The sequence below is a fragment of the Scyliorhinus torazame genome, chromosome 24 (genome assembly GCF_047496885.1).
Source record: "Scyliorhinus torazame isolate Kashiwa2021f chromosome 24, sScyTor2.1, whole genome shotgun sequence".
NCBI lineage: Eukaryota > Metazoa > Chordata > Chondrichthyes > Carcharhiniformes > Scyliorhinidae > Scyliorhinus > Scyliorhinus torazame.
This window is the reverse complement of record NC_092730.1, coordinates 21,244,928-21,257,534: the sequence shown is the minus strand read 5'-3', so window position 1 is coordinate 21,257,534 and position 12,607 is coordinate 21,244,928. Positions and strand designations below refer to the sequence as shown.

Below are 12,607 nucleotides of genomic sequence, written 5' to 3'. Positions count from 1 at the left end.
GGGTGTCCAGATATGGAGGAGAAAAGGATGCTGGGTAATAGGAGGCCAGAGGAAGGGGTGAGAAGTGAGCCAATTAGGATGTATGGCCAGGTCAGGAGGGGTATAGGATGACCTATGGGAATCGTGTATGTGAAACTTCATGCCATTTGAATTATCAGTAGAGATTTCTTTGTTCTACAGAGTCACTCGACTCCGGAGGTGCGGAAAGCAGGATGTGTTCTATACCGCTGTGAAATGAATCAGACTTGCAAGTCAAATAAAATAACTAATGCTGTACATGCAAATCCATCTCGACGTTTATTGAGACCAGACTGACGGGTAAAGACATTTATGATTTGTCAGTTGCAGAGATAGGGAGGGGTGTAGGGGCAAGAAGAGGTTACAGGGGTAGGAAGAGTTATAGGGGCTGGAGGAGGTTACAGAGATAGGGAGGGTTGTTGGGACTGGAGGAAGTTACAGAGATAGGGAGGGTTGTAGGGACTGGAGGATGTTACAGAGATAGGGAGGGTTGTGGGGGCTGGAGGAGGTTACAGAGATAGGGAGGGTTGTGGGGGCTGGAGGAGGTTACAGAGATAGGGAGGGTTGTAGGGGCTGGAGGAGGTACAGAGATAGGGAGGTTTGTCGGGGCTGGAGGAGGTTACAGAGATAGGGAGGGCTGTGGGGGCTGGAGGAGGTTACAGAGATAGGGAGGGTTGTAGGGGCTAGAGGAGGTTACAGAGATAGGGAGGGTTGTAGGGGCTGGAGGAGGTTACAGAGATAGGGAGGGCTGTAGGGACTGGAGGAGGTTACAGAGATAGGGAGGGTTGTAGGGGCTAGAGGAGATTGCAGAGATAGGGAGGGTTGTACGGCTGGAGGAGGTTACAGAGATAGGGAGGGTTGTAGGAGCTGGAGGAGGCTACAGAGATAGGGAGGGTTGTAGGGGCTGGAGGAGGGACAGAGATAGGGAGGGATGTAGGGGGCTGGATGCGGTGACAGAGATAGGGAGGGTTGTAGGGGCAGGAAGAGGTTACAGGGGTAGGAAGAGTTGTCGGGGCTGGAGTAGGTTACAGAGATAGGGAGGGTTGTAGGGGCAGGAAGAGGTTACAGGGGTAGGAAGAGTTGTCGGGGCTGGAGTAGGTTACAGAGATAGGGAGGGCTGTGGGGGCTGGAGGAGGTTACAGAGATAGGGAGGGTTGTAGGGGCTCGAGGAGATTGCAGAGATAGGGAGGGTTGTACGGCTGGATGCGGTGACAGAGATAGGGAGGGTTATAGGGGCAGGAAGAGGTTACAGGGGTAGGAAGAGTTGTAGGGGCTGGAGGAGGTTACAGAGATAGGAAGAATTGTAGGGGCTGGAGGAGGTTACATAGATAGGGAGGGATGTAGGGGGCTGGATGCGGTGACAGAGATAGGGAGGGTTGTAGGGGGCTGGAGGAGGTTACAGAGATAGGGAGGGTTGTCGGGGCTGGAGGAGGTTACAGAGATAGGGTGGGTTGTTGGGGCTGGAGGAGGTTACAGAGGTAGGGAGGGTGGTAGGGGCTGGAGGAGGTTACAGAGATAGGGAGGGTTGTCGGGGCTGGAGGAGGTTACAGAGATAGGGTGGGTTGTTGGGGCTGGAGGAGGTTACAGAGGTAGGGAGGGTTGTAGGGGCTGGAGGAGGTTACAGAGATAGGGAGGGTTGTAGGGACTGGAGGAGGTTACAGAGATAGGGAGGGTTGTAGGGACTGGAGGAGGTTACAGAGATAGGGAGGGTTATAGGGGCTGGAGGAAGTTACAGAGGTAGGGAGGGCTGCAGGAAGTTACAGAGATAGGGAGGGCTGGAGGAGGTTACAGAGATAGGGAGGGTTGTATGGGCTGGAGGAGGTTACAGAGATAGGGAGGGTTGTAGGGGCTGGAGGAAGTTACAGAGATAGGGAGGATTGTAGGGACTGGAGGAGGTTACAGAGATAGGGAGGGTTGTAGGGACTGGAGGCGGTTACAGAGTTAGGGAGGGTTGTATGGGCTGGAGGAGATTACAGAGATAGGGAGGGTTGTAGGGGCTGGAGGAAGTTACAGAGATAGGGAGGGCTGCAGGAAGTTACAGAGATAGGGAGGGCTGGAGGAGGTTACAGAGTTGGAGAGGGTTGTAGGGGCTGGAGGAGGTTATAGAGATAGGGAGGGTTGCAGGGGCTGGAGGAGGTTACAGAGATAGGGAGGGTTGTAGGGGCTGGAGGAGGTTACAGCGATAGGGAGGGTTGTAGGGGCTGGAGGAGGTTACAGAGATAGGGAGGGTTGTAGGGACTGGAGCAGGTTACAGAGATAGGGAGGGTTGTAGGGGCTGGAGCAGGTTACAGAGATAGGGAGGGTTGTAGGGGCTGGAGGAAGTTACAGAGATAGGGAGGGCTGCAGGAAGTTACAGAGATAGGGAGGGGTGTATGGGGACTGGAGGAGGTTACAGAGATAGGGAGGGTTGTAGGGACTGGAGGAGGTTACAGAGATAGGGAGGGTTGTAGGGACTGGAGCAGGTTACAGAGATAGGGAGGGTTGTAGGTGCTGGAGGAGGTTACAGAGATAGGGAGGGGTGGAGGAGGTTACAGAGATAGGGAAGGTTGTAAGGGGGCTGGTGTCCGTTGACCGGATACGAGAGCAGCTAAGCTGGGTCGCACGTCCAGTTCCTCAGTCCCTCCTCTACACTGTGACTGACATTGTGTGATTCTGTATGCCACACGTGTTCTCTCCTCGGAAAATGCGAATGTATCCCTGAGGGAAGAGAGACTGAGATCAGGATGAGGCACAAAAACATTTCACCATGTGTGAAGTGGTGGAGGAATGATGGGGAAGTGGGGGACCGTCAAAACTCGCTTTGAGATGGGGACACCCTTTAAAAACGGCGCCCCTATCTAGGAGGAGCCGATCTGACCGCCGTCTTTAGTTCCCCACGACATAAGGAATTTAGGGATTTCCCGGTTAGAAAACTCGCCAAGCTCCCGACGGGAATCACCCCTCCGAACCCGTCCAATATGACACTTTTTGGGGGAGAATTGCGCCCAGAATCTTGGCCACGGGGAATGCCCGCGCACGCACATAGCGGGGGATGACACCCCGTGGGGGGGGGGGGGGGCGCCCATTCCCGTCGCAGGAAATCTGTCACGGACGCTGGGGTTTTTTTAGTACACACTTTGGGATGGATTTTCCACAACCTTCCCTGTCCGTGACGCGTTTCCCGGTGGCGAGATCTTCCCTTCCCGATGGAGACCACGCCGTTTTCGCGAGGAAGCCGCCTCGGGACGTGTCCGGAAAATCTCGAAGCGCGTGAAGAAAAAACGGGAAGGGGGCACGTGACAAATTTCCTTGGGCGGGAGAGTGCACGCCGCGCGGGCGAATTGCGATGGGACTGGTAAATCCCAGCGGCGGGAAAGGCTGGAAAATCCGGCCCTCGAACGAAGCCATTTCTAGTTGGCGGCCATTTTCTTTTTTTGGTCTGAAAAGGGGGAGTGGAAGTGACCATCCGGGCCTGGGATGGGTGGACGGCCGGATGACCACCGGCTAAGGATTGGTGTTTCAGGAAGGGACTGTTCCGGTCGGAGGCGCCAAAAACCGATTGCTCAAGGCGTAGAGAGGGCGGGAGGCTGAATGTATCTGAGCCTGACGTCATGGCCGCACTTACGTCTTCGCCCCAGTCTGTCCCCCAGCTGTTTTTCACAATCCAGAACGGCAGATCAGCCTCTGTTGGAAACAAATTCAGAAACCGGCGATGAGCTACGTCACACACGTCGCCGGCGGAGGGTTCAACAAGAGCGGCCAGGGACCCGGGTTCGAATCCGGCCTTGGGCTGACTGTCTGTGTGGCAGTTTGGCAGTGCTAAATTACCCCTTAGTGTCGAAAGATGTGCAGGTTAGGTGGATTGGCCGCGCTAAATTGCCCCTTAGTGTCCAAAGATGTGCAGGTTGGGTGGATTGGCCGTGCTAAATTGCCCCTTAGTGTCCAAAGATGTGCAGGTTAGGTGGATTGGCCGCGCTAAATTGCCCCTTAGTGTCCAAAGATGTGCAGGTTGGGTGGATTGGCCGTGCTAAATTGCCCCTTAGTGTCCAAAGATGTGCAGGTTGGGTGGATTGGCCGTGCTAAATTGTCCCTTAGTGTCCAAAGATGTGCAGGTTAGGTGGATTGGCCGTGCTAAATTACCCCTTAGTGTCGAAAGATGTGCAGGTTAGGTGGATTGGCCGCGCTAAATTGCCCCTTAGTGTCCAAAGATGTGCAGGTTGGGTGGATTGGCCGTGCTAAATTGCCCCTTAGTGTCCAAAGATGTGCAGGTTGGGTGGATTGGCCGTGCTAAATTGCCCCTTAGTGTCCAAAGATGTGCAGGTTAGGTGGATTGGCCGTGCTAAATTACCCCTTCGTGTCCAAAGATGTGCAGGTTGGGTGGATTGGCCGTGCTAAATTACCCCTTCGTGTCCAAAGATGTGCAGGTTAGGTGGATTGGCCGTACTAAATTACCCCTTTGTGTCCAAAGATGTGCAGGTTAGGTGGATTGGCCGTGCTAAATTGCCCCTTAGTGTCCAAAGATGTGCAGGTTAGGTGGATTGGCCGTGCTAAATTGTCCCTTAGTGTCCAAAGATGTGCAGGTTAGGTGGATTGGCCGTGCTAAATTGTCCCTTAGTGTCCAAAGATGTGCGGGTTAGGTGGATTGGCCGCGCTAAATTGCCCCTTAGTGTCCAAAGATGTGCAGGTTGGGTGGATTGGCCATGCTAAATTGCCCCTTAGTGTCCAAAGATGTGCAGGTTAGGTGGATTGACCGTCCTAAATTGTCCCTTAGTGTCCAAAGATATGCAGGTTAGGTGGATTGGCCGTGCTAAATTGCCCCTTAGTGTCCAAAGATGTGCAGGTTAGGTGGATTGACCGTGCTCAATTGCCCCTTAGTGTCCAAAGATGTGCAGGTTAGGTGGATTGGCCGCGCTAAATTGTCCCTTAGTGTCCAAAGATGTGCAGGTTAGGTGGATTGGCCCCGCTAAATTGTCCCTTAGTGTCCAAAGATGTGCAGGTTAGGTGGATTGGCCGTGCTAAATTACCCCTTCGTGTCCAAAGATGTGCAGGTTAGGTGGATTGGCCGTGCTAAATTACCCCTTCGTGTCCAAAGATGTGCAGGTTAGGTGGATTGGCCGTGCTAAATTGCCCCTTAGTGTCCAAAGATGTGCAGGTTAGGTGGATTGGCCGTGCTAAATTGTCCCTTAGTGTCCAAAGATGTGCAGGTTAGGTGGATTGGCCGTGCTAAATTGTCCCTTAGTGTCCAAAGATGTGCGGGTTAGGTGGATTGGCCGTGCTAAATTGTCCCTTAGTGTCCAAAGATGTGCAGGTTAGGTGGATTGGCCGTGCTAAATTGTCCCTTAGTGTCCAAAGATGTGCAGGTTCGGTGGATTGGCCGTGCTAAATTGCCCTTTAGTGTCCAAAGATGTGCGGGTTAGGTGGATTGGCCGCGCTAAATTGCCCCTTAGTGTCCAAAGATGTGCAGGTTGGGTGGATTGGCCATGCTAAATTGCCCCTTAGTGTCCAAAGATGTGCAGGTTAGGTGGATTGACCGTCCTAAATTGTCCCTTAGTGTCCAAAGATGTGCAGGTTAGGTGGATTGGCCGTGCTAAATTGCCCCTTAGTGTCCAAAGATGTGCAGGTTAGGTGGATTGACCGTGCTAAATTGCCCCTTAGTGTCCAAAGATGTGCAGGTTAGGTGGATTGGCCGCGCTAAATTGTCCCTTAGTGTCCAAAGATGTGCAGGTTAGGTGGATTGGCCGCGCTAAATTGTCCCTTAGTGTCCAAAGATGTGCAGGTTAGGTGGATTGGCCGCGCTAAATTGTCCCTTAGTGTCCAAAGATGTGCAGGTTAGGTGGATTGGCCGCGCTAAATTGTCCCTTAGTGTCCAAAGATGTGCAGGTTAGGTGGATTGGCCGCGCTAAATTGTCCCTTAGTGTCCAAAGATGTGCAGGTTAGGTGGATTGGCCGTGCTAAATTGTCCCCTCGTGTCCAAAGATGTGCAGGTTAGGTGGATTGGCCGTCCTAAATTGTCCCTTAGTGTCCAAAGATGTGCAGGTCCGGTGGATTGGCCGTGCTAAATTGCCCCTTAGTGTCCAAAGGTGTGCAGGTTAGGTGGATTGGCCCGCTAAATTGTCCCTTAATGTCCAAAGATTTGCAGGTTAGGTGGATTGGCCGTGCTAAATTGTCCCTTAGTGTCCAAAGATGTGCAGGTTAGGTGGATTGGCCGTGCTAAATTGTCCCTTAGTGTCCAAAGATTTGCAGGTTAGGTGGATTGGCCGTGCTAAATTGTCCCTTAGTGTCCAAAGATTTGCAGGTTAGGTGGATTGGCCGTGCTAAATTCCCCCTTAGTGTCCAAAGATGTGCAGGTTAGGTGGACTCGCCGTGCTAAATTGCCCCTTTGTGTCCAAAGATTTGCAGGTTAGGTGGATTGGCCGTTCTAAATTGCCCCTTAGTGTCCAAAGATGTGCAGGTTAGGTGGACTCGCCGTGCTAAATTGTCCCTTAGTGTCCAAAGATTTGCAGGTTAGGTGGATTGGCCGTGCTAAATTGCCCCTTTGTGTCCAAAGATTTGCAGGTTAGGTGGATTGGCCGTGCTAAATTGCCCCTTTGTGTCCAAAGATTTGCAGGTTAGGTGGATTGGTTGCACTAAATTGTCCCTTAGTGTCCAAAGATGTGCCGGTTAGGTGGACTGGCCGTGCTAAATTGTCCCTTAGTGTCCAAAGATGTGCAGGTTAGGTGGATTGGCCGTGCTAAATTGTCCCTTAGTGTCCAAAAGATGTGCAGGTTAGGTGGGGTTATGGGGATTGGGCGGGGGAGTTGCGCCTAGGTAGGGTGCGGGTGGCAATTGAGACCTCGACATACACTACCCAATCCACGATGCCCCATGGCGCTGAAGGCGCGTCACCGAGGATGTCAAATATTAGGTGCAGGTTGCCGGGGAGACAGAAGGGAAAGTGGACTTGAAACCACAATGTGCTCAGTCGTGATGTTATTGAATGGCAAAACAACCCCGTGGGGCCGAATGGCCTCACTCCTGTTGGACAACGACCGTAGCTTTCCATTATATTTTGGCAGGAAGATTAAGGAGCACGGGTTGATGCTTGGAAAATGGGATTAACATCGAAACAGGGAAAACAGGAGCAGAAAGAGGCCATTCAGGTCTTCCGGCCTCCTCTGTCATTTAGCATGATTATGGCCAATCCTCTATCTCAACGCCACACTCCCGCTCTCACCCCATGCCCCTTGATACCTTTAGAGTTTGGAAATCTATCCATTTTAGTCATAAATATACTCAGTGACTCGGCCTCCATGACCTTCTGTGGAGAGAATTCCACAGGTTTGCATGCTCTAAGTGAAGACATTTCTCCACATCTCAGTCCCAAAATGGCCGACTCCTTCCCCGAGTGAAGAAATTTAGCCTCATCTCAGTCCCCCAAATGGCCGACTCCCTCCCTAAGTGAAGAAATGTACTGTTCTATGTTCTTGTCCTGTTCCATGTTCTTGTACTGTTCTATGTTCTATACCAGAATGACAGGGAGTGGGATAGCTTGATCTTGGTTTTGGACAGTGCTCGGCACAACATCGAGGGCCGAAGGGCCTGTTCTGTGTTGTACTGTTCTATGTTCCCCGAGTGAAGAAATTTCACCTCATCTCAGTCCCCAAAATGGCCGACTCCTTCCCCGAGTGAAGAAATTTCTCCTCATCTCAGTTCCAAAATGGCCGACTCCTTCCCCAAGTGAAGAAATTTCACCTCATCTCAGTCCCCAAAATGGCCGACTCCTTCCCCAAGTGAAGAAATTTCACCTCATCTCAGTCCCCAAAATGGCTGAGTCCTTCCCCAAGTGAAGAAATTTAGCCTCATCTTGGTCCCAAAATGGCCGACTCCTTCACCGAGTGAAGAAATTTAGCCTCATCTCAGTCCCCAAAATGGCCGACTCCTTCCCCCAAGTGAAGAAATTTAGTCTCATCCTGGTCCCAAAATGGCCGACTCCTTCACCGAGTGAAGAAATTTAGCCTCATCTCAGTCCCCAAAATGGCCGACTCCTTCCCCCAAGTGAAGAAATTTAGTCTCATCCTGGTCCCAAAATGGCTGACTCCTTCACCAAGTGAAGAAATTTACCTCATCTCAGTCATCAAAATGGCCGACTCCTTCCCTAAGTGAAGAAATTTAGCCTCATCTCAGTCCCCAAAATGGCCGACTCCTTCCCTCAGTGAAGAAATTTAGCCTCACCTCAGTCCCCAAATGGCCGACTCCTTTCCCGAGTGAAGAAATTTCTCCTCACCTCGGTTCCCAAAATGGCCGACCCCCATGTCCTGAAACTGTGACCCCCCTTTGTTCTAGGCTCCCATCACCAGATGTAAGGTGGGCGGGTGGGGGGGCCTGGGTTGAGGTTCAGTGAAGGCATATAGGCCGGAATCGAAAAGCAAGGTCAAGTGGCGCACCGGATCTCATGTCGCACTATTTTTGAAGGGGGATCGAATGTGCGGGCTGGGCAGTTTGGTGTGCGAGAGTACGCGGAGATACTAACCCGTGCCATAGCCGACGATCAACACAGCGTGGTCTGTTGGCGTAGAGGGACAATTGGATCTCAAAATACCACGCTTGTAGTTCTGTAGGGGGCGAAAGCAAACAGTATTGGCAAATCTGCAATGTCACCGACGAGCAACATTCAGAGGGTTTTCTAAAATATTCTCTAACTGAAGACATGTTGGGACTGAACGTCAAAAGGTTCCAGCGACTAATCCCTCAAGGCCCAGTTATTCATTCCCCCACCCACCCCACCTCGCAGCCTTCTCAACTTTGCCCCTCGCCTGAGGTGTGGTGACCTTTGCGTTTAACCACCACCAGTCAGCTCTCTCCGTCAAAAGGCCCAGGGGGACTATGGCGACATTTCATCAAATAAAATACAAACCCCCCCCCCCCCCCACCCCCCACCCCCCACCCCCCGAACTCAGAACGTCCCAAATCTCCTTGGACAAAGTGAAATACTTCACAAAAATATCAATGATTTGGATGAGGGAACGAAATGTGATATCTCCAGGTTTGCAGATGACACCACGTTGGATGGGAGGGTGAGCTGTGAGGAGGATACAGAGATCCTTCAGTGTGACTCGGACAAGTGAGTGGGCAAGTGAATGGCGGATGCTGTTTAATTTGGATAAATGCGGGGCTTTCCACTTTGGTGGCAAAAACAGGAAGGCAGATTATTATCTGAATGGCGATAAATGAGGAGAGGGGAGTGTGCAAAGGGACCTGGATGTCCTCGTACACCAGGCGCTGAAGGTAAGCGTGCAGGTGCAGCAGGCGGTAAAGAAGGAAAATGGTGTGTTGGCCTTCATTGCGAGAGGTTTCGAGTACAGGAACAGGGATGTGTTGCTGCAATTGTACAGGGCCTTGGTAAGGCCACACCTGGAGTGTTGTGGGCAGTTTTGGTCTCCTTATCTGAGGAAGGATGTTTTTGCTCTCGAGGGAGCGCAGCGAAGGTTTACCAGACTGATTCCAGGGATGGCGGGACTGTCATACGAGGAGAGATTGAGTCGGTCAGGATTGTATCCGGCCTCGGGTGACTGTGCGGAGTCGGCACGTTCTCCCCGTGTCTGCGTGGGTTTCCTCCGGGCGCTCCAGTTTCCTCCCACAGTCCAAAGATGTGCAGGTTCGGTGGATTGGCCGTGCAAAATTGTCCCTTAGTGTCCAAAGATGTGCAGGTTAGGTGGATTGGCCGTGCTAAATTGCCCTTTAGTGTCCAAAGATGTGCAGGTTAGGTGGATTGGCCGTGCTAAATTGTCCCTTAGTGTCCAAAGATGTGCAGGTTAGGTGGATTGGCCGTGTTAAATTGCCCCTTAGGGTCCAGTTAGGTGCAGGTTAGGTTACGGGGTTATGGGAATAGGCTGGGGTGGACAGGGGAGTGGGTACAGGTTAGGTTATGGGGTTATGGGAATAGGCTGGGGTGGACAGGGGAGTGGGTACAGGTTAGGTTATGGGGTTATGGGAATAGGCTGGGGTGGACAGGGGGGTGGGTACAGGTTAGCTTATGGGAATAGGCTGGGGTGGACAGGGGGGTGGGTACAGGTTAGGTTATGGGGTTATGGGAATAGGCTGGGGTGGACAGGGGAGTGGGTGCAGGTTAGGTTACGGGGTTACGGGAATAGGCTGGGGTGGACAGGGGAGTGGGTACAGTTTAGGTTATGGGGTTATGGGAATAGGCTGGGGTGGACAGGGGAGTGGGTGCAGGTTAGGTTATGGGGTTATGGGAATAGGCTGGGGTGGACAGGGGAGCGGGTACAGGTTAGGTTATGGGAATAGGCTGGGGTGGACAGGGGAGTGGGTACAGGTTAGGTTATGGGAATAGGCTGGGGTGGACAGGGGAGTGGGTACAGGTTAGGTTATGGGGTTATGGGAATAGGCTGGGGTGGACAGGGGAGTGGGTACAGGTTAGGTTATGGGGTTCTGGGAACAGGCTGGGGTGGACAGGGGAGTGGGTACAGGTTAGGTTATGGGGTTATAGGAATAGGCTGGGGTGGACAGGGGAGTGGGTGCAGGTTAGGTTATGGGAATAGGCTGGGGTGGACAGGGGAGTGGGTACAGGTTAGGTTATGGGAATAGACTGGGGTGGACAGGGGAGTGGGTACAGGTTAGGTTACGGAGTTCTGGGAATAGGCTGGGGTGGACAGGGGTGTGGGTACAGGTTAGGTTATGGGGTTATAGGAATAGGCTGGGGTGGACAGGGGAGTGGGTGCAGGTTAGGTTATGGGAATAGGCTGGGGTGGACAGGGGGGTGGGTACAGGTTAGGTTATGGGGTTATGGGAATAGGCTGGGGTGGACAGGGGAGTGGGTGCAGGTTAGGTTATGGGGTTATGGGAATAGGCTGGGGTGGACAGGGGGGTGGGTGCAGGTTAGGTTATGGGGTTATGGGAATAGGCTGGGGTGGACAGGGGTGTGGGTACAGATTAGGTTATGGGGTTATGGGAATAGGCTGGGGTGGACAGGGGAGTGGGTGCAGGTTAGGTTATGGGGTTATGGGAATAGGCTGGGGTGGACAGGGGAGTGGGTACAGGTTAGGTTATGGGGTTATGGGAATAGGCTGGGGTGGACAGGGGGGTGGGTGCAGGTTAGGTTATGGGGTTATGGGAATAGGCTGGGGTGGACAGGGGAGCGGGTACAGGTTAGGTTATGGGGTTCTGGGAATAGGCTGGGGTGGACAGGGGAGTGGGTACAGGTTAGGTTATGGGGTTATAGGAATAGGCTGGGGTGGACAGGGGAGTGGGTACAGGTTAGGTTATGGGGTTATAGGAATAGGCTGGGGTGGACAGGGGAGTGGGTACAGGTTAGGTTATGGGGTTATGGGAATAGGCTGGGGTGGACAGGGGAGTGGGTACAGGTTAGGTTATGGGGTTATGGGAATAGGCTGGGGTGGACAGGGGAGTGGGTACAGGTTAGGTTATGGGGTTATGGGAATAGGCCTGGGTGGACAGGGGAGTGGGTACAGGTTAGGTTACGGGGTTATGGGAATAGGCTGGGGTGGACAGGGGAGTGGGTACAGGTTAGGTTATGGGGTTATGGGAATAGGCTGGGGTGGACAGGGGAGTGGGTTCAGGTTAGGTTATGGGGTTATGGGAATAGGCTGGGGTGGACAGGGGGGTGGGTACAGGTTAGGTTACGGGGTTATGGGAATAGGCTGGGGTGGACAGGGGAGTGGGTACAGGTTAGGTTATGGGGTTATGGGAATAGGCTGGGGTGGACAGGGGAGTGGGTGCAGGTTAGGTTATGGGGTTATGGGAATAGGCTGGGGTGGACAGGGGAGTGGGTACAGGTTAGGTTATGGGGTTATGGGAATAGGCTGGGGTGGACAGGGGAGTGGGTACAGGTTAGGTTATGGGGTTCTGGGAATAGGCTGGGGTGGACAGGGGAGTGGGTACAGGTTAGGTTACGGGGTTATGGGAATAGGCTGGGGTGGACAGGGGAGTGGGTACAGGTTAGGTTACGGGGTTATGGGAATAGGCTGGGGTGGACAGGGGAGTGGGTACAGGTTAGGTTATGGGAATAGGCTGGGGTGTACAGGGGAGTGGGTACAGGTTAGGTTATGGGGCTATGGGAATAGGCTGGGGTGGACAGGGGAGTGGGTACAGGTTAGGTTATGGGGTTATGGGAATAGGCTGGGGTGGACAGGGGAGTGGGTACAGGTTAGGTTATGGGGTTATGGGAATAGGCTGGGGTGGACAGGGGAGTGGGTGCAGGTTAGGTTATGGGGTTATGGGAATAGGCTGGGGTGGACAGGGGAGTGGGTACAGGTTAGGTTACGGGAATAGACTGGGGTGGACAGGGGGGTGGATACAGGTTAGGTTATGGGGTTATGGGAATAGGCTGGGGTGGACAGGGGGGTGGGTCCAGGTTAGGTTATGGGAATAGACTGGGGTGGACAGGGGGGTAGGTACAGGTTAGGTTATGGGGTTATGGGAATAGGCTGGGGTGTACAGGGGAGTGGGTACAGGTTAGGTTATGGGGTTATGGGAATAGGCTGGGGTGGACAGGGGAGTGGGTACAGGTTAGGTTATGGGGTTATGGGAATAGGCTGGGGTGGACAGGGGGGTAGGTACAGGTTAGGTTATGGGGTTATGGGAATAGGCTGGG

General features: G+C 53.0%; 1 protein-coding gene across 1 annotated transcript in view; it reads right to left on the bottom strand.

Moving 5' to 3' along the window:
• Window positions 1-274: 274 nt before the first annotated feature.
• LOC140399954 (cathepsin F-like) overlaps window positions 275-12,607 on the bottom strand; it is a 120,713-nt gene continuing 108,380 nt past the window's right edge. Inside the window, exons 9-11 of the mRNA XM_072489448.1 lie at window positions 8,507-8,588; window positions 3,623-3,681; window positions 275-2,715 (exon numbers count right to left, since the gene is read on the bottom strand). Of these exons, the coding sequence (XP_072345549.1) occupies window positions 2,644-2,715; window positions 3,623-3,681; window positions 8,507-8,588 (213 nt within the window). The 3' untranslated portion in view covers window positions 275-2,643. The remainder of the gene's footprint in view (window positions 2,716-3,622; window positions 3,682-8,506; window positions 8,589-12,607) is intronic.